Consider the following 20,594-nt stretch of genomic DNA (forward strand, 5'->3'; position numbering starts at 1 on the left):
TTGATTGCACAAAGAGACAACAGTGGAATACTGTTTTTTTTTGGCAATTGAACCTAAGAATCTACCAAATTCCACAATAGAAGGCCTAGGATTCATGCGAAGCATGCGATAGAATGAAACCAAGGCATCATCAATACTAATGCTATTATTACTAAGAAACCCACCATTGTTTTGAGGCAAGGAAGGTTTCTTTGTTCAAGTAGAATTGGTAATGTGGTGATGATTGAAGAATAAGAAAGAAGGGAAATCAGGAAGAAAAAGATAAAAACCCATCTCCATATGTTGTTGAAGGACCCAAATAAAAGAAGAAGCAGGAGCTTTAAAAGCGTTTTTCTGCATGAACATCAACATTGTTGGACTAAAAAGCTGGTGGTCTCTCGCACCCTCTCAGTTCCTTTGCCTCCCTCGAAACTGGAGATTGTAGCCAACTTCACTGTCTTCTTTCTCTTGTTCAACCGTATTTTCACTGATCAGTAGATAATGAAGTGCGAAATACTTTGGATTGAAAACGTGCTAAACTTAACAATCGGACCGGCCCAAATAATAGAAATCCAAAGTATCTTGACGAGCCCAGTTTTTTGCCTTGAAAAACACTACATTTAGCATATTATGATGAATAAATTTGCTAAATTTAACATATTCCTTTTTTTTTAACCAAAGCTAGTAAAATAAAATTTTAAAATTCTTAATTCTAAGATATTTTTATAACTAAGGAGTGCTTTTTTGGAGCTTCTGCATCGTGTTTTTAAAAAAATTTAAATTTTTTATTAATTTTAGATCATTTAATATACTTATATAAAATTAAATTTTAAATAAATATTATTTTAATATATTCAAAAATACAGCAACCTTTCTTTCCTACTATTTGGGCTTATGGATGGGCATAGAAGTGTTTTGGTTTTATTGTATAAAACACTCAAGGAAAAATAGAGATAATGAAAAGGCTTAGAACCACAATTCCTTAAATTTTTATTTTTATTTTTTTATTAAAAAATATTTTATATATATTTTCAGATAATTTTGATGTGCAGATATTGAAAAAAATAATTTTTAAAAAATAAAAAAAAAAATATTATTTTAATATATTTCTTAAAAAAACAATTTAAATTGCAATCGCTATTTATCCGTGAATGTAGTCAAATTGAGTGAATCATGTAAATTTTTGTGTGTCTTATTTTTTATTTTATCATATCTTATTTTACCTTTTATCTTGAATTAGGTTGTTTGCTCACTTCACTTGATTCAGTAGAGCACTTTTCAGTTCAGTTTTACACTTTCATGACATCTAAATTAAGGCATGATACAGTGCAGAAATTAATAACAATAGAAAAAACTTAAGCGCTGTTATTTAATCTAGCCTGATCATAAGAGTTAATTTAGTAACTCTTAGGAACTCGTTAATTTAGCAACTCGTTAATCTAAAATCTAAATTGAGATGAGTTTTTTTTATGAACTAAAATAGATATTAATCTAATTAAATTTGAATGATCAAACATGTCAACTCATAACTTGATATATTATATGTTGATTTAATAAGTCCTTAATTGACCCCAAATCCGATCTAATAATTATTTAAGACACTTAATTTGGAATGTTTCTATATACTTATAAGTTAAAAATCTATCTCGAAATTATTTCTAGGTTTTGAGATTAATTCATTTTTTTTTAATATGATGTGCAATAGTTTTGAATAAGATAAACAAATAAATTCACTCTCTTTAGTTTACATTCACACTAAGTATGTAATAAAGTTGGATGTACAAAATAATTGGATAATTAGCTGAAAAATTAATTGAAAAAACCAACTCAAGATATCAAATTAAAAAAAAATAGAATTCTTTAAAAAAAATTAATTTGGTTTGATTTCAATTTTAAATTTAAAAATTTTAAAAATAATCTAAGAAATCAAATAAAAAAACTTAGAAAATAAAGACTAATTGCATCAAAATTGGTTTCAATTTTTGAAAAGCTTAAAACATCTGACTAAAATATTTATAAACTAATTATGTTTTTATAGTAAAAAAAAAAAAAAAACTAAACCAATGCAAGCTATCGGTTAGGTTTGGTTCAAAATAAAAAAAATAAATCATGAAAAAACGTGATTAAAATCTCAATTTATATTTTATCAAATGCTCAAGACTTTTCTTTTCCAAATTTTATCCTTGTGGATGCTTATGTAATTAAGACAAATTGCAAGCACCTAACTTGCAAAACACAAAAACCAAATTCAATCCCAATTCCAAAAAACGACACTACATGCTCATAAAGGAAACCAACATATCATGGTCCCTCAAACGACACAAGTTACACATAAAAAAAAAAAAAAACAAAAAAAACAATAATTTCATTTTCATCAAAAATCAAGCAAATAGTAGAGAGAAAGAGAGGGAGAGGAACGAAAGAGAGGGAGAGAAAGAATGGCATTATCAACAGTAACATATTCACCAGCACAAAGGGGAATAGTAATTTCAATTCCAACGTTAGTTCTTTCAGTTTTGATAGCAGCAATAATGTTATTCTTTCTCCTGTCTTCTCTCTCTACATGTTCTTGTCCCTCTTCTTTGCAAAGCTTTAATGATAATAACAATGGTGGAGATGGGCTTGGCGAGGTTGATGGAAAAGAAAGAATATCAGCTACAAAAGAGGATATTGAATGGATTAAAGATCAGATCCAAGCTAATGGCTTACATATGCAAGATAATGTTCTTCGTAAAGGGATTAATCCTCGTACTAGAGCTCAACAGTTACAAGATCTTATCCAGTAAGTAACTCTCTTTTATGTTTTTATATGGTTTTTTGAGTGCTGGGTTTTGTTTGTTTTAGATGATTGTGTATTGAGTGTTGATAAAGTCTAGATTTTTGGATCTTGGGTGGTGTTTTTTAGGATGATTGTGCTTTGGGTGTTGAAAAAGTTGGGATTTTTAAGGGTCATGTGCGTGTTGGTGTATTTGGGCTGTTATGAAACAGTACTTTTATTTGGACATGTTTGAAGATGAAAGGTGCTGAGTTTTTATCTGTTTAATCCTGCAAACTCGGAACCATGAGGGCCTGTTCGTGTGGATGTAAGTCTACTTTTTGCTGTTGATGGATCATTGTGTCGGTGCTCCATTGCTTTGCTTGCAAATGTATTGTTAATTGTTTCTTTGCACGTAACCTATTTTTGGTAGAATGGATTGGAAAATAATTGATGAAGTGAAAGGAGGAAATGATGTTCCTGTGATGGAAAGAAGTGGGAATCATTTGAACACATCCAATGTGAAGTATTTTATTTGATCTGAGAATAAGAATTTTTCTTCCCGCAATTTCTAAGTGCAGTGTTTTAACTTTTTGTTGTTAATGTTACCGGCACCCTCCGGATTCGAAACTCAGAATGTCTTCGAATGTTTTTGCATGTATTCGCGAACTTAGATATTCGTATCTTGTTCATTTTAATTTCAGGGCACATGAATGATTTTGAATTGATCTGTCTCCCTTTTTCAGATTCAAGGGCATATCACATTATGAAGGGCCAGAGTTAGATAATCACACTGCACTCCCATGTCCTGGTGAGCTACTAGTGGAAGAGCACCATAGCAACTATGGGGAGCCCTGGGCAGGTGGACGGGATGTGTTTGAGTTCCTTGCTGAGTCTAGCCACCTATCACCCAACTCACGTGTGCTTGAGATTGGGTGCGGAACTCTCCGTGTTGGCTCACATTTTATTCGTTATCTCACCCCTGAGCACTACCACTGTCTTGAAAGAGATGAGCTCTCTCTGATGGCTGCATTCAGATATGAACTTCCTTCTCAGGGTCTTTTACACAAGCGTCCTCTGATTGTGCGAGGTGAAGACATGGATTTCTCCAAGTTTGGTTCTCGAGTGGTGTATGATTTGATATATGCTAGTGCTGTGTTTCTTCATATGCCTGATAAGCTTGTCTGGGTTGGACTAGAAAGATTAGTGAGCAAGCTGAAGCCTTATGATGGCCGAATCTTCGTGTCACATAATATAAAGTTCTGCTCAAGACTGGGAGGTGAGGAATGCACTAAGAGGTTGACCAGTTTGGGACTAGAGTATCTTGGAAAGCATACACATGATAGCTTGCTTTTTAATCACTATGAAATTTGGTTCGAGTTTAGGCGTTCCAAAGCTTAGAGTGTGCAGAATAGAATAGCCTTCGTGGTTTTGGTTGTAGGCAATTCGGATGCAGGAATGGAGCCTCAAAGTTGTTGTATACTTGTTTTGTTGCTTCTGTTCACTTCATCTTCAACATCCAGTTGATAACAGCAAGAAAAAAAAAATAGAGAGAGAGGATCAATGACATCGCTGGCTTATGTTTGTCTTGAACTTCAGTTTGATGATGGAGTGGGGGTATTTTAATCACTGACTAGTGGATTGATGAAGGAGTGGGGGTATTTTAATCACTGAACTTCAGTTTGATGATGGGGTGCGGTGCACTGACTAGTGGTTTATGTTTTTTAAGAAGTAAATTTAAAAAGAAAACTTTGATAAGATTGGCTTTAATTGTAAAAAAATCAGTAAAAAAATTACCTCGGCTCAAAATTACGCCAAGAAATGCAATTAATTATCTCACTACACTTGAGAGCTTCTTCATACAAGAACGAGACATCCGTTGAGGGGTTATAGATAGAATTGAATGCATTTAAATTGGTGGAAATGACCAAGTGTGTCTATAAAGCATGCACGCATCAATATTTATTGATATTCGTCAAGGGAAAAAGAGCAGCAAACCTCATCAAAGAGAAGTCTACGTTTGAATTGTGAAAATCACAGAGGTAATTGATAAATGTCATTGTGTAACATGATTATGTATGGATATGAATCATGTATGTGGTAATGGTGTCAACTTGAGCAGCAGACATGCGTCAACTATCACTGTTGTTTAGCACCGTTGTGATTATGAATTTGAATTGTAAGAATATAGTGGCAATTGATACACGTCAAGGGAGAGAGAGCAGCAAACCTCGTCAAGCAAAAGAGTTCATGGTGAACAAGATCTTGGAACAAATGGAATAATTTCCAAACTATCAGTTAACTCTCTTCAACGTATATTCTTAGAAGTGCAGGCCCCTAACCAACCATGGAATTCCTGATAATAAGAAATTAAGGGATTTGAAGAAAAAAATGTGTTTGCTGCGTACAGATAATGGATAGCAGCACAAAAACGACGGATCTTGATGTGCATGAAAGTGTTACTAGTTCAACAATAAAGTTGAAGAACTGAGTATTGTGAGAACTCAAAAGAGGGACAGCAACCTACAACAGCGCTTGAATAGGAAAATTTCACTTCATTTTCCTACCTTGAGAGCTCCCACGATGAATCTGCTTATGATTTCATCATGAGATTCCAGATCCAACAACATCTGAAATGTAGACAAATCTGCCGAGAATCTTTTACTAACCATTTCATGAATGAGTCGTATAGCGGTTGATGAGTCCCGATTCTGAAGAAATCCTTGGATGATAACATTACAAGACGAGCTGTCCGGCAAGAGGCCATCATCTTCCATTTTTCTAAACAATTCGTATGCTTCATCTGACAGCCCTTCTTCAGGAAGTCCCTTGATCATTACATTATATGTCCGTACGGTAGGTCGTATTCCATCCGCGCAGAAAGCTTGGAATACAGTTCCTTTGCAACTTCATGCTCCCCAGAAATAACATGGCTTCAATAAGAATCTTATAAAGGACGATATATGTTAGGTTCTAATTTCTTCTCTTGCATTCACTTGAGCAGTTTTAAGGCCTCATCCAAACGTCTTGAATAAGCCATCAAGCAAAATCGAGTAAGTAATCAAATCTGGAAGCAGGCCATAAGAACACATCACGTTGAAAAGTTTTGGAGGTTCTCGAGGTCGGGGAGTAATGTTATCCAAGTATGCAATGGGCACACATTCTTTTCAGACATTCTATTGCTTCTTGATTATGTTAATGCACAGTTTTTTTTCAAATCGCCTGCGAGGACGGATGTTCATGAAGTTTTTCAAAATTCTTTTTTATATTTTTCAATTATTTTAATACGTTAATATTAAAAATAATTTTTAAAATATAAAAACATATTTTTTTAAATAAAAAATATTTTAAAAAATAATCATAACTACATTTCTAAACATATTCTATAAACTGGTTCAGCTTCCATTCCAAAAATTATTAAAAAACAAAAATCATACAGGAATGAAGTGGTTAGGACAGAACTAATCCCGTGGTTAGAGCAGAGAACAGAAAATCCTTGCAGTCAAGGAATTAAAATAGCTTCTTCTTTTCTTCTATCTAGTGATTTGTCAGTGTACCATGCTGCTCTTCCAATGCGGACAAATATCCTATTTGATTTCGTATTTTAAATATGTTTTTAAGAAATTTAATTTATTTATTTATATATATTTTAAAATCATTTTAATATATTGATATCAAAATTAATTTTTTTAAAAAATAAAAAATATTATTTTAATATATTTTCAAACAAATATCACTTTGAAAAAAAAATCACTACCACACTTTCAAACACTCCAAATTAAAAATTAAAAAGAGAAAAGAGAAAGATAAAACGTAGAATTAAAAGACAACAAAAATTGAACTTGCAATCTACTAAATAAAATATTCAATAATAATTAAATTAAATTCAAAAAATAAAATCCAATATAATATACTAAGTAGAATATCAAATAATAAATAAATCAAACTTGAAAAAAAAATTCAATAATACAAGGGTGGAGTTGTCGTCCGTAATTATTACTCATACATATATATGAATTATGTTATTTTTAGTCAATATATTTTTATTAAATATTATTTTTTATATCACTGTATTGATATTTAAATAAGACATTATTTAATAAATACTAAATTTATAATTTATAAATATTTTTTTCTACAGTAAAATATATTAACAATATCTGAAAATATCCTTCTATATTAAAAAAAATAATTCAACTCACAGAATGTCGTGAGCCACAGCGATAAGAATAATAAACTAGATCTTGTTTCGTGCAAAAGAGATCCTACACTTCGAATTTTTTAATGAAAAAAAGTACGCTGTGAAGGAATTGCTAATATTCTTTGATGTAAATTAATATATTGAACCAAAACAATATATTAAATTCTTTAAAGTCGACATCCCTTGCAATGTGCAAGAGGCGTCCATTCTTATACCCCCTCCTATTTTTGTAATTGGTATAATGGAATTCTGAGCAAAAAAAACTAAAACATCGATTAAATAGAGAAAATAAAATAGAAAAAATTAAACTATAAAAAAAATCAGTTAAATCGATTAGAATTTTAAAAAAACTGACAGGTTCGGTTTTATAAGCCTGAAACTAAAAAAACATAACCGAACTGAACCCAAACTAAAAAACCAGAAAAAAACGAGCAAAACCATAATAAAACTGAGCAAAAAAGAAAAAACTGAGTCAAACCGAAAAAACCAAGTCAGATAAAAAAATCGAGTCAAACCGAAAATACCGAGCTAAACCATTTTAAACCGGTTTTTTAAAAAAAACTGAACCGAAACCGGTTGATTTAAACGGGTTTCGGCTGTTTTTTTTTTTAAATTCAATTTAATTATTTTTTTTATAAGAACTGAAACAAAACTGAAAATAATTACTCCTATAAAATCCCCTGGATTGCTAGTTTTTCCTTCTTCTTTTTTGCCTTTAAAAATGGAATGAAAGGGATTCATGTTGATTCTGATTAGGGCTCTGATTTTAGATATCATAGAAATTAAAATTATTATGAATTCCTTAATGATAGTTTATTCTCATCCAGGTTATCAAATTAGATTTGATTTATATTTGCATGGTTGTAGGCTTGGTTTAAGGATTGATTCTAAATAAAATTTTGGCTACAGGTCAATTCATAAATCATTAAATTAATATTTTTATTAAAATATTAATATTTTTTTTATGTTGATTTGGTCGGATGTAAATCAAAATTAACTAGGTTTTTTGAGTCATTAAAAACAAATCATACTAGTTAAATTTTAACAAATCAATATATTTTTCAATTCAATTTAAAACTTGATTCGAATTAGATTTTAAATTGTATATTTTTGTAGTAAATCAGACAATTATCTTAACAATTATACATATGAGAGAAGACTCATAAAAAAAATATAATAAAGAAATTAAAATAAATAAAAGATTGAATGGTAATAAAATATGTGTTATTAGATAGCCTTTTCTAATTAAAATTTCTTAAAAAATCTGAATCCCGCTTTAAAACAGAACTTGCAGACTAATATGCAGTTTTGTTATGAATTTGGCCCACTACTGCTGCGTACCTGGTCATGACTTTCTTTTGACTGCAATTCATGTGCCATTATACCCTCCGCTTTTATTGTTTTAAAGTTTGAAGGTTGTTTTTAAAAGTATTTTTTATTTTAAAATATATAAAAATAATATATTTTTTATTTTTTAAAATTATTTTTGATATTAACATAATAAAATAATTTTTAATTAATAAATTTTTAATTAAAAAAAATAAAAACCACTAAATGCGATTTATAAGAGTAAAAACAAACAACACCATAGCATCTCTTGCTGACAGTAGAACATTTAAAAACCAACCCCTCCCTGTCCAGGCATCATGGTCGGCAATCAACACTTACCTATCATGACAGCGATGTATAAATCATAATTACCAAAACCTCAAACACTTCTCGAGTGTTTAGATGAGATTGTTTGAAATTATAATAATTTTTATTTTTAGATATATTTTTTTAAATATTAAAATTAATAATTTTTATAAAATATTTTACACTATAATATCCATAGTTTTGAAACCGGTCTGGCCCGATGGGTTAAGTTAGGACCCAGCTGACCTGGAACTAGAACCGAGTCAGGTTAAAGAAAAAATAGAAAAAAAAAAAAAAACCTGGATGACCTGGATAGTTGACCCGGCAACCCTATTCAAAAACTTGGTTGCAATCAGTTAACTTTTATGTTTTTTTTATACTAAAATAATGTCATTTTGATTTTTTTTTTTTATGTGGACGACCTAGTCAAAACCCGAAATCCAGATCTTAGATTAGAATAGCCATCAAACTGGTCTAAAAACTATGATATTACCAAACACACCAAAAAAAAACTTATTATTGTTTTAGTCATTTGATCATCTTGAAATAAAAAATAAATATAATGGAGACATTGATAATATATTCATTAATCAAAATATATAATTTCATTTCAAAATTATTTTATAAAATATTTTTATTTTTTACTTTTATAATTTTTTTTTAACCAAATACATTTAATTTTTTTTTTATATTCATCTATCTTTTTCCGACAAACTAACCGAACACAACAACAACAAAAAGAACAAGTGTTGCATTTGCAATTCATATCATTTTTTTTTTTTTTTTTCCATTTATTATATTAAGAAAAACCCTTCCAAGAAATAAATAAATAACCCTTTGAAACACACAACGGCATCGTTTCTTTGAACCTTTTCAGTTATATCATCTATCACATAGATGATGCGGGGATTTAATTTTTACACAAAAACCTTTGACTTCCTGGTTGTTGTTCCTGGTCAGAGAACACCCCCCCCCCCCCACCAAAAAAAAAAAGAAGAATTCTGTTTGTACAATTTTCTTTTCTTTTTTCAGTTCCCAATCTCAAACAATCATCGTCGTCGTCGTTATCAAAACAATCGCTTCGTTCTAGGGTTTTAATTGAATAAAAAAACTCTCTAGAATCCATTCAATCACTTGCAACAGGTCAGTAACCAAGCCACTTCAATTCACAATTTATCTCATTTCTGTGCAATCGATTTTATTTACTCTCCGCGTTCTCTCCATCACTTTAGGGTATGGATCGTTGATTTTGTGTATCGCGAGGTTCAATTTGAATAAACTAGCTTAAGAAGATTTATTTATTTATTTTTTAATCGTAGCATTTAAATTTGGTATCGAGCGTATTAGGATTTGAGCTTAATGATGTTACTTTCTCGTATGCGTAGAATTGTGAAGCGAAGCTTAGTTTTGTAGATTGGTAGTTTTTTTTTTCTTTCCCAGACAAATGCGTGTGTGAGTGCGATTTGTATGTGGGAATGGCAACGTAGTAGGATATGTAGGGAGCAAGTTGCAATCCAAGGTGTAGGATTTGATTTATTGTCTTAATGAGTTCAATTTTAATCTCAGAATGATATTGTTTCGGTACCTTTATGGAATTGGTATGGGGATGAAAGTGATGGTTTTGTGTCCAAAAATGCACGTTTGAATAGTGAAATGGCTGTAGTCTCAGGTTTATGGTTTGGTTTACCGTTTGATGAATTTAATTTTATTTGCTGAATGAACTGGATGGTTGCTTGATTGGTGCATTGTGGCTGTTTCATCTGTTTCTGGGTATGTTTTTGTTTGATTTATGTTAGGGTTTTTTACGTTTTTTTTTTGTTTTTTTTATTGATGCGGTTTGTGGTTTGGACCTAAGGTATACCTGTGTAAGGAAAATTTAGTTTGTGTAACTCATGATTATTGTGAGAAAAGAGATTTGGTCATCTTAAACTGGCTACTTGGTAGGAAAAACTGTGGAAACATTCTGAAGGAATGTCTTTTCAGCTTTTTTCTTTGTTTTCTTTGATAGTTTTCTAAAAGGAAATAATAGTTGATTAATATGCACTTGTGCAAGTAGCTTGAAGGAATTAATGATATATTTGTGACTTTTTTTTTTTAAGAAAAGAAATTGCTAATTAGCTTTGATTTATATCCCTCTTAGATATTGTTGCAATGCACCGCGTGGGTAGTGCAGGGAATACAACTAATTCTGTTCGCCCACGTAAAGAGAAGAGGCTAACATATGTGTTGAGTGATGCTGATGACACAAAGGTGAAGTGATCTTGTAGTTGTTCTGTTTTTAATATTGAGTTTTGCTCAACATTTTGAGTATTTGAAGTGAATAAGTTGCTTTTTTCTAATTTTTTATGTGATTGCTTTATATGGAGTTATCATTGTCCACTTTGATGTTGTATAAGTGCCTACCACCTAACTTGCTTGCTTGATGATATTCCAGTGAAATCAACTTCATGTAGTTGATATTATCTACCATGCACAGTACTTGATGCTGTTTCTTAATACTTCTAAATGTTACGATGATCATTCAAGTCTTTGCATGACATTCTTATACAGTGTTGACATTACCAACATGCTGTTTTTTCAAGTTTAATTTTGGGTAAACGATCATATTCTCTGCTCATGTACCATGTCCAAATATTTGTACTGTATATTTGCTCTGACTACTTATTGATGCTAATGTATTTATATTGCTCTTCCATTTTTATTTGGAATTTTTTGATGTTGTGATTGAAACTACTTTTTTTTTTCCTTCTAGGCTGCTGTCTGTAATAGGTTGGTTTTATGCTTGATTTTGTTGTTTTAATGGACCAGAGTAAACTATATGAGTACAATGTACATGCTTTCCATGATTAAGTTGAATGTTATTATCTTGTCTAAAATTGAAATTCAGCCTTGAGTAATACTCATAAATGTTTGAAGTATCTGTAAGGGCATACAGTGTTAATATTTTCCAATAAAAGAAAAAAAAGAATGGCATATTCTGTTTACAGAAACTCCATCTTCAATTGTGTGCTGCTTGATTTTCTTTAAACATATCAAATTTTGATGTGCTTGTCACTTTCATTGGAGTCATGGATCCTAATACTACCTCTTTTGGGGATGTCTCTTTTGCAGCATTGTGCTGGCATAAACTGTCTGAAAGTGTTGAAGTCCACTGTATCTAATGGATGTGATTACCTCTTCACTGGGAGTCGTGATGGCACGCTGAAGAGATGGGCCATTTCTGAAGATTCCGCTACCTGCTCTGCCACATTTGAGTCACATGTTGATTGGGTACTCATTTAATCCTTTGTCAGTTTGTTCATTATTGTATCTGTTACCTATCAAGGATCTGGTTGGTGCTTCGTTGTTGCCTTCAATTATTGGATAATAGTTTTAGCTGATGTTTCTTGTCTTTTATGAGGTTTGAATTTGGGGGGAGAAAGTTTGATTTGATAATTTTCACCCTGAATGAATCTTCTAATCAATTATCAAATGTGAATGGGCAAGACTCCCTGACACTCCAAGTGCGCCAAACATGCAAACTTGATTTTTCATTGAATAAGCATTTAATATGGTGATTTAGAGTGCCCTCATCGTTTTAATTGTTCATTTTTCCTTGTGGAGTGGAACTATATATTATGCTGCTATTTTCTTGTGCCATAAACTTTTTTTTTTGTGAATACCTAAGTTAGAATGGGATATATTTGGGGCATCCCTGGTTGTACAGGTAAACGATGCTGTCCTTGCTGGTGATAGCACCCTTGTCTCCTGCTCTTCAGACACTGCCCTCAAGGTTTGCCAGTTTTCTTAATTTTTGTTGGTTTTTGTATTGAATGAGTTATTGGCTGTACATTTGTTGACTGAGCTTCGTATTGGTTAATTGCCTCTTTTTTTTTTCTTTTTTTTTTCTTTTGGGTGATATACCAGACATGGAATTGCTTATCTGATGGAACTTGTACCAAGACACTTCGTCAACACTCTGATTATGTTACTTGTCTGGCAGCAGCAGAAAAAAATGTAATTTCTGTTTCAAAATTTTTGTGGATCTTATTAACGCATGGATGAAACGTTCCAGTTACTGCATCTTGCTATCTTAAGATGTATAGTCAATTTAGTAGAATCATGCTTGAATCCATAGTTCTATGATCATAATATCATTGGAGTCATTTTCTGATCCTGTTTTAGTGTCCTGCATTTTAGAGCAATATTGTTGCCTCTGGTGGCCTTGGTGGGGAAGTTTTCATATGGGATGTGGAAGCTGCACTTACTCCTGTGTCAAAGTCTGGTGATGCAATGGAAGATGATTGTTTAAATGGTGTAAATGGTTCTACCAATTCATTGCCCATGACAAGTTTGCGAACCATTAGTTCAAGCAACAGTATTTCTGTGCACACGACTCAGGGGTATGTACCAATTGGTGCCAAAGGCCATAAGGAGTCAGTCTATGCATTGGCAATGAATGATAGTGGAACCCGTCTTGTCTCTGGTGGGATTGAGAAGGTATATTAGTATATTCAGATATGATAGTCATTTCTTGGTATTTTTATGTTCTAATAATTCCATAGCTTTTGTGGGGAAGGGGAATTTGAACTTGGAGCCTTCCTATCTCAGGAGAGGTGTACCATTAGGCTTATGACTCTGCGGTAGATATTTCAGTCATTTGTGTATGCTTACCTCTTTAAGCTGGTGTCCAGCAGACACATGAGATGATGGAAAGAGCATACATGCTTGTTCTCTAGACACATATGCTTTGATCATTTAATAGCTTGCAAAGATACTGGCTTATTGTTAGCAAGATGTGATTTATCTTTTGTCCTCATTCCTCAAGGTTGTCCGCGTTTGGGACCCCCGAACTGGTTCGAAGGCTATGAAGCTAAGAGGGCATACTGATAACATTAGAGCTCTGCTTCTGGATTCTACTGGCAGGTTGGTTTAATGGTTCTGCAGCTATCAAGTTTGTTTGCATAATTTTTCTTGTTAAGAATTAAATTTTGGATCAAATCTGGCATAGAGATTGCAATGCTTGCATGCATATGTGCTGTATGCCTTCATACTGCCCTTGAATATCTCATAAAAGTAATTTGTAAAGGCCTTTACAAATTATGTCTGTTTCTTGATAGCTCAGGGAGTGTATGGGTTGCTCTTGTATCGTTCCACACCAACTGCTCGTTTATGTAGCAAATTTAACTGGATATTTCTTCCATTTTATTTTTGTTTCAGTACTGTTTCCTGATAGAATATTTTCCATTTTACTTTTGTAGGTATTGCTTATCAGGCTCTTCTGATTCTATGATCAGGTGGATATCTTGCTCCTTTTTTTTTTTCTCACTCTGATCCTTCCATCCAATACCCATCATTTCATTAATAAAAATGTACAAGACCTTGTACTGAATAGTTCATGAATTGTCTTGTAGGCTGTGGGACCTTGGCATGCAGCGGTGTGTGCATTCATATGCTGTGCATACAGATTCGGTTTGGGCACTTGCCAGCACTCCAACATTCAGCCATGTATACAGTGGTGGAAGGGATTTTTCTGTGAGTAGTTTTTCCTGTGAAATCTATATAATTAATTTCCATAGTTTTGAGTGTTTTTTTTGGTGCCCAGATTTTTGATACCCAATTCTGTTTATACCATCAGTTGTACTTGACAGACTTGGCAACACGAGAGAGTCTTTTGCTTTGCCAAAAAGAGCACCCCATTTTACAGTTGGCATTACATGATGACAGTATATGGGTTGCGACCACAGATTCGTCGGTTCATAGATGGCCTGCTGAAGCGCACAACCCTCAAAAGGTCTTTAAAAGAGGCGGTTCATTCTTGGCTGGTAATCTTTCCTTTTCAAGGGCAAGGGTTTCTTTAGAAGGATCGATTCCAGTAAGTAATGCTCATAGCCTTTTACAAGCAACTGATGCTATTGCATGTAATAAGTTGTCTGTCATCAAGTTATCCCATTTAATGTCCTACATCTAATTTTAATTTTTTTGTTAATTTTTGAACTGGAGAGAATTAATATCCAGTGACTACAAAAAGGTTTCTTATAGTCTGAATTATGTTGTGTTCTGTTGCAGATTTTCCATTGGGCTTGATGTAATTGCTGTGTTTTTTTTGGTTTTTTTTTTTTCATTTTTATGAATGATTTTTGCTGAGTTTCTAAAAATTATTTAATATGGCGACTCTCTTGCAGTACCTTTTCTTTGTATTATTTAATGCACTGCACTTTTCTATAGGTGCCAGTCTATAAAGAACCAACCTTAACGATTCCCGGAACTTCAGCAATAGTGCAGCATGAAATTTTAAATAATAGAAGGCATGTCTTGACCAAGGTATGCATGTTACTTTTGGCCATATTTATTAAAATATACAGGGAATCACCAAAATGTTCTCTTTTCTATTATTATTATTATTATTATTATTATTATTTTTTGGGAGTGGGGGGTGGTTTAGCCAATGGAGTTCTATGAAACTTACCTGTCATACCTGTTTGGAAGGACACTGCTGGTTCGGTGAAGCTGTGGGAGATCACAAGGGGCATTGTAATTGAGGACTATGGGAAGGTCACATCTCTATTTCCCCTTCCTTTTGTGTGAATTGTTGACTACATCCTTGCAATAGTGCATATCTGCTCCCTGGAAGGGGAGGTAGTTGTCCTATCATATGGTGTACTAATTATGCCATCTATATGCATGTATAAAATTGGTTTCAAGTTTGGCATAATACAGGCATTATCCATATTTTCATTTTGACATTTTCCAGGTATCCTTTGAGGAGAGAAAGGAACAATTATTTGAAATGGTATGATTATAAGGTCTTTTTCTGCTGTATATTGGTGCTGCGTGGAAATTTTGGTGGATCTTACTGTTGATCCTTTTACATTCCAGGTCAGCATTCCTGCATGGTTCACTGTGGATACCAGGCTTGGAAGCTTGTCTGTTCATTTGGACACACCCCAGTGCTTTTCTGCTGAGATGTATTCAGCAGATCTTAACATAGTTGAGAAACCTGAGGATGACAAGGTAAAACAGTAAAACTTTTGTACATGTATGGGTTGGGAAAATGTTTTAAAATGGAACCTGTTGATTCTCAATTTTACACAATTGTTAATAAGTTCGAATTTTTGCTTCACCTGAGAACGAGTTGAACATATATGTTATCCAAGTGAACTAGTTTATTCTTTTGAAAGAATCAAATGCTTTAAATGTTTGAAGCTGTTCAGTGAGTGCCTCTTGATTATAAATTGAAATGACTGACATCTCATTGTGCAGGTCCCCAAAACTCACATTAGTATGTGCTATGCCTCTAAGAAGTGTAGAAATAAAATCATTTTGGCATGGTTCTACTTTAGCAAACAATCTTCTTTAGATGTAATAAATGGTGATTAAACTGCAGCATAACAATTTGTTCATGGTAGAAGCCAATCGCTATTCTTGTCAACAGTTTGTTTTCAACATTGATAACGAAGAATCTTTCTAAATCACTTGAATTATACTCATAATGGCACTTATTCATGATCTGCAGGTTAATTTAGCTCGTGAAACCCTTAAAGGTTTGTTGGCTCATTGGTTGGCCAAGCGAAGGCAAAGACTTGGATCCCAAGCTTCAGCTAATGGAGATGTTTTATCTGGAAAGGATATTGCTCCTAGAAGTCTTGCCCATTCTAGAGTTGATGTAGATGGCGGTGCTGAAAATGACTCAATGGTTTATCCTCCATTTGAATTTTCAACAGTTTCCCCTCCTTCAGTGGTTACTGAGGGCTCTCAAGGAGGTCCATGGAGAAAGAAAATTACTGATTTAGATGGAAGTGAAGACGAGAAGGACTTCCCTTGGTGGTGTTTGGATTGTGTGTTGAACAATCGCCTACCTCCAAGAGAAAACACCAAGTAATTTTTTTTCTTGTTTTCACTGAATTCTAATTGTACTTGCAAGTCACGGGGAAGCATTCTTATACGGGAACAGGGCATCTGTTTCCAGCTGTTATTCTTATTCTTTAATTTATTCTGATCAACTTTTGAGATTTTGTTCCTGGATATTTATGCATCCTATTGGGCTCTCTAAACTATGTTAACAATCAATATGCTAATGTGCTCAAGTATTTCTCATTTTAAGTGTATTTCTATTTCATCAGATAATAATGAAAGTGATTAAATTTCTGCAGGTGCAGCTTTTATTTGCATCCATGCGAAGGTTCAGCTTTTCAGATTCTCACACAAGGCAAATTAAGTGCTCCTCGCATCCTGAGAATACATAAAGTAAGTTGGATTCAGCAAGGAAGAAAAGTTTTGCATGCGAGTATGATCTGGAAATATTTCACAATATTCATGTGATGCTGGGCTGGAATTATTTATACATTGCTAAAAGAAGATTTCTGACATTATATTCTCATGAATGTTTCTTTGTCAATGTTTTGGACTTTCGCATTCCTGTTCAACTCCTGCTTTCTAAAATACAAATTGATGGCTTGATTAAGTCTGATTGATGCATTTGGATGCAACTCTGGATTTCAGCTACAATATCTGCAGAAGAATTAAAAATATTTAATGCATCAAGAAATGGTAGTCAATTGCCTTTTGTTGATGTTGTCTAGCAGACTAGCATGCGATAAATGTCTTCCTGCATGATGAGTTTTTTTCTGATCTTATTCCATAAATCATGGATATGCTAAGCTTCTGTTTCAAAATCTGTTTTTATTCTTAAATTTCATGTTTCTGAAGGTCAAAGTGTAACTCCCTCATTCCTCAGTGGAAATGCATTGATATTGCACCATTGATCTGGTCAAATTATAGATTGGTTGCTGTCAAAAAGAAATAAGATGCGAAATGAATCCTGAGTTAGAAGCTGTTTTGCCAGTGTATTTTCTGTGATATGCTGAAGAATCCATTTTTACTATCTGGGTTTTACTAACATTTTTGTGCAGGTTGTCAATTATGTTGTAGAAAAGATGGTCCTTGACAAACCACTTGATAATGTGAATACTGATGGAACATTTGCTCCTGGACTTGGAGGACACTTGCTGCATTCAGTGGTTGGAGATGGATCTTTCCGATCTGGAGTGAAGCCTTGGCAAAAGCTTAAGCCTTCCATAGAGATATTGTGCAATAATCAGGTCCTTTTAATTTTCATTTTTAGAGGAAATCCACTCAAAAGCACAAAATTTGCATAATAAGGCTCTTCAGGTAAACAAGTGTAATCACCAAATGTGGCTCACACTATGATTTTGGATTCTTCAGTTTTTTAAATGTTACTTCTATCTTTGGCTGGACATTTCTGCATAATATATCCATGAGCGGTGAATGTCCAAGAGCACATCATCCTTATAAAATGAGTTGTAAAGTTTCAAACAAGAATCACATGTTGTATGAGAAGAAAAGTGGGCAATGTATAAGAACAACCATTTGCTGTCCTTATTTCTCTTTTACATGCTCTTTCTTTCTTTACTCTATTTTGTTTGTCTATTTTCTCAAGGAAAGCCTGTCTTTTCTAGGTCTTATCCCCAGACATGAGCTTAGCTACAGTACGAGCATACATATGGAAGAAACCTGAGGATCTGATCCTCAATTACAGATTAGCTCAGGGAAGGTGACTCCATACAATTTTTGAGAGCAGGTGAGTATTGACTTGTTCTCTTAGTCTGGGTTTATCCTCCCAAACTCTTACCTTTCCCCCTTGAGTCGAAATTTATGTGATGCATCTTTCAATATTTGTGAGTTTTCCCTGAATTTTATAGCTTGAAAAAAGGGAAAGGAAGTCAGATTATTTTGACAATAGGATGTGTTAAAAACTGCAGGAAATTTTATTTTTCTCCAGAATTTATATTTGATTGCATTCTGAAAGGCTACTTTTGAACAAGCTGAGTCAGTATATTCATTTGGTGTATATATGAAGAACAAACAAAAGATCATTTTTCAGGCTATTATTATTTATTGGGTCACAGGTTGGCTTGGCTTGTGGTGATCGAAATCATGTGCTTGTGTAAGATACTGGGGAATACATTGATTCTTCGTGGGGTACATCACTTGTAAGGACGTATCCAATTGGATCCTTGTAAATTTGAGAAATCAATCGATTGCTGAATCTATGGCCTTTCTCCAAACTTGCTGAGAAGATCCTGTTTCGCATTTTCCTTTGTTGGACACATGGTATATAAATTTTGAACTTTGTCTAGCAGTCATGCAAGCTTTTATGGTTGGACATTGCCAAGTTGTAGGGCAAGTCTGCTTGTGGAAATAGAGAGATTTGTGATGGGTGGAGAATTAACCAGAAGTATCCTAGGAACTGTCCCAAGTGGTGCCATGCTAGAGTTATGATGTCGAAAGCATTGTAGATTTGTATTGTTGGGTACAATACCTAGCCATAGAAACACTGTTATGAAAACAGTCCTTTTCTTTTCTCCTTTTGGAAATAATACAATTCCCATTTTTTTTCCAACTATTCATTCTATTTACGTGCCTATAATTTTTGCCCCGTGTCTGCATTTTCATAAAGAAATTTACCTGGTGCTGGTAAACAAAATCATGTACTGGGGAAACTAGCTGAGAGATAGATTGTCTCAGAATAATTATATGCTTCAATTCACATGGTATGCTTTGTGCTGCCATATGTAATTGTAATTGATTTTTTTGCCAGCAGATTATCCCTAATTTTTATTTAAAGTCATTTTCAATTGTATTCATTTTACAATGATTGGAAATTGCAATTGCATGTATGTAATTGTAAAATTCTTTTGAATTCACACACTCAGGCCTCCCTACATAAACAGTTTCTGTAATCTTGTGAAGCCCTGTGCTGTAATGTTGTGTGGTGCTCCCAAATTCTCAAATGTGCTGGTTTCTGTCTCAATTCTATGACTGCTTGTTGTGCCTTTTAACTCTGCTATCAATCAATGTATATTAGATATATTCAGAGAGAGGAGGACAATTAATTACTTGAGAAAAAAAAAATCATGAATTAGTTGCCCTTTTCTATACTCTATTATATATACAAATTACATTATATTAAATGTTCAGAAAATAAATCATCTTGCTTGCCCCTGTCAATTTCCCCCTCCTCGTAGTGGTAGCAGGCTTGGCCATATCCTGTGCCACATCTTTGGAAGCAATAATGGGTATCGTTTTGGATTTTAGTTTTTAAAAAAATTGAACTTTTTTTAGCTTTAAAATTATTATTATTACTATTTATATTTTTAAATAATATTGATATATTAATATTAAAAATTATTTTAATATATTTTTAAGTAAAAGTATTTTGTCATATAATTTTAATCACGAAATGTTTTGAACATTAAGAAAAGGCCAAGAATGAATGGAACAGACAACACGTTGCCTTGTTTTCCTCCCGGTTGGTGGCTCACAGCCACTTCTTTTGGGAGTGAATACGAAGGTCCACTTCTTCTGGCAATGAAGACACAGGTATAAAGTTAAATTTTTTTTACTTTAAATTAATATTTTTTATAACAATATTTTTATATTATTTTGATGTATTTATATTAAAAATAATTTTTGAAAGATAAAAAATATATATTATTTTAATATATTTTTAAATAAAAAGTATTTTAATACTCTACTTCAGACACACACACATATATGGTTATTCTAGAGTAATGAAATTAAGAAACGAAAATGGTTTGAGCGATGATTTATTTATTTTTATTTTTTAAAATAATTGAAAGCTAAAACACTGAATTGTGAAAGTTTTTTTCCTTCCCCATTGACCATGAGGTAAGGGACCAATCGTAAAGGTTATCCTAAAACCCTCCCTTGTTCAACTAATTTAAAAAAGTCATTGCCTTTTTCAGAGGGTTTTCCACAGCCAACAGATCATATGGAATTCATCATTATTCATTTACCTCTCACTTTCATATAATTACTCAAATGATTATGTACTTAGTGTTTTGCTTTTAAAAGTATTATGTATTAAATAATTTTTTTAAAAAAATTATTTTTAATATTAATAATTAAAAAAATTTATAAACATAAAAAATTTTAATTTTTTTAATAATACGATTTCAACCATATTCTTAAACACCTATTTAATCATAATCATGAGAAAAT

The 20,594-nt window shown here is 32.8% G+C and overlaps 2 protein-coding genes across 2 annotated transcripts; both read left to right on the top strand.

The window, feature by feature from the left end:
* Positions 1 to 2,309: 2,309 nt before the first annotated feature.
* LOC118051395 (uncharacterized) lies at positions 2,310 to 4,492 on the top strand. The gene is made up of 2 exons (XM_035062023.1): positions 2,310 to 2,761; positions 3,481 to 4,492. Exons 1-2 carry the CDS (start codon positions 2,418 to 2,420, stop codon positions 4,133 to 4,135), a joined length of 999 nt encoding a protein of 332 aa, XP_034917914.1. The 5' UTR covers positions 2,310 to 2,417; the 3' UTR covers positions 4,136 to 4,492.
* Positions 4,493 to 9,533: 5,041 nt separating this feature from the next.
* On the top strand, positions 9,534 to 18,972 carry LOC118051394 (uncharacterized). The gene is made up of 19 exons (XM_035062022.2): positions 9,534 to 9,713; positions 10,711 to 10,820; positions 11,682 to 11,840; positions 12,277 to 12,342; positions 12,477 to 12,566; positions 12,750 to 13,049; positions 13,378 to 13,475; positions 13,811 to 13,846; positions 13,964 to 14,084; positions 14,188 to 14,424; positions 14,778 to 14,873; positions 15,039 to 15,104; positions 15,304 to 15,342; positions 15,429 to 15,563; positions 16,066 to 16,427; positions 16,703 to 16,796; positions 17,462 to 17,650; positions 18,029 to 18,150; positions 18,479 to 18,972. The coding sequence occupies exons 2-18, from the start codon at positions 10,722 to 10,724 to the stop codon at positions 18,125 to 18,127; spliced, it is 2,286 nt and encodes a 761-aa protein (XP_034917913.1). The 5' UTR covers positions 9,534 to 9,713; positions 10,711 to 10,721; the 3' UTR covers positions 18,128 to 18,150; positions 18,479 to 18,972.
* Positions 18,973 to 20,594: the final 1,622 nt, after the last annotated feature.

Source organism: Populus alba, chromosome 5, assembly GCF_005239225.2.
Source record: "Populus alba chromosome 5, ASM523922v2, whole genome shotgun sequence".
Taxonomy (NCBI): Eukaryota; Viridiplantae; Streptophyta; class Magnoliopsida; order Malpighiales; family Salicaceae; genus Populus; species Populus alba.

Coding starts and splice junctions, on each gene's coding strand:
- LOC118051394 (XM_035062022.2), top strand. CDS start 10,722: ATGCACCGCGTGGGTAGTGCAGGGAATACAACTAATTCTGTTCGCCCA. Junction 11,841..12,276: donor TTGAGTCACATGTTGATTGG/GTACTCATTTAA, acceptor CTGGTTGTACAG/GTAAACGATGCTGTCCTTGC. Junction 17,651..18,028: donor AGATATTGTGCAATAATCAG/GTCCTTTTAATT, acceptor TGTCTTTTCTAG/GTCTTATCCCCAGACATGAG.
- LOC118051395 (XM_035062023.1), top strand. CDS start 2,418: ATGGCATTATCAACAGTAACATATTCACCAGCACAAAGGGGAATAGTA. Junction 2,762..3,480: donor CAGTTACAAGATCTTATCCA/GTAAGTAACTCT, acceptor TCCCTTTTTCAG/ATTCAAGGGCATATCACATT.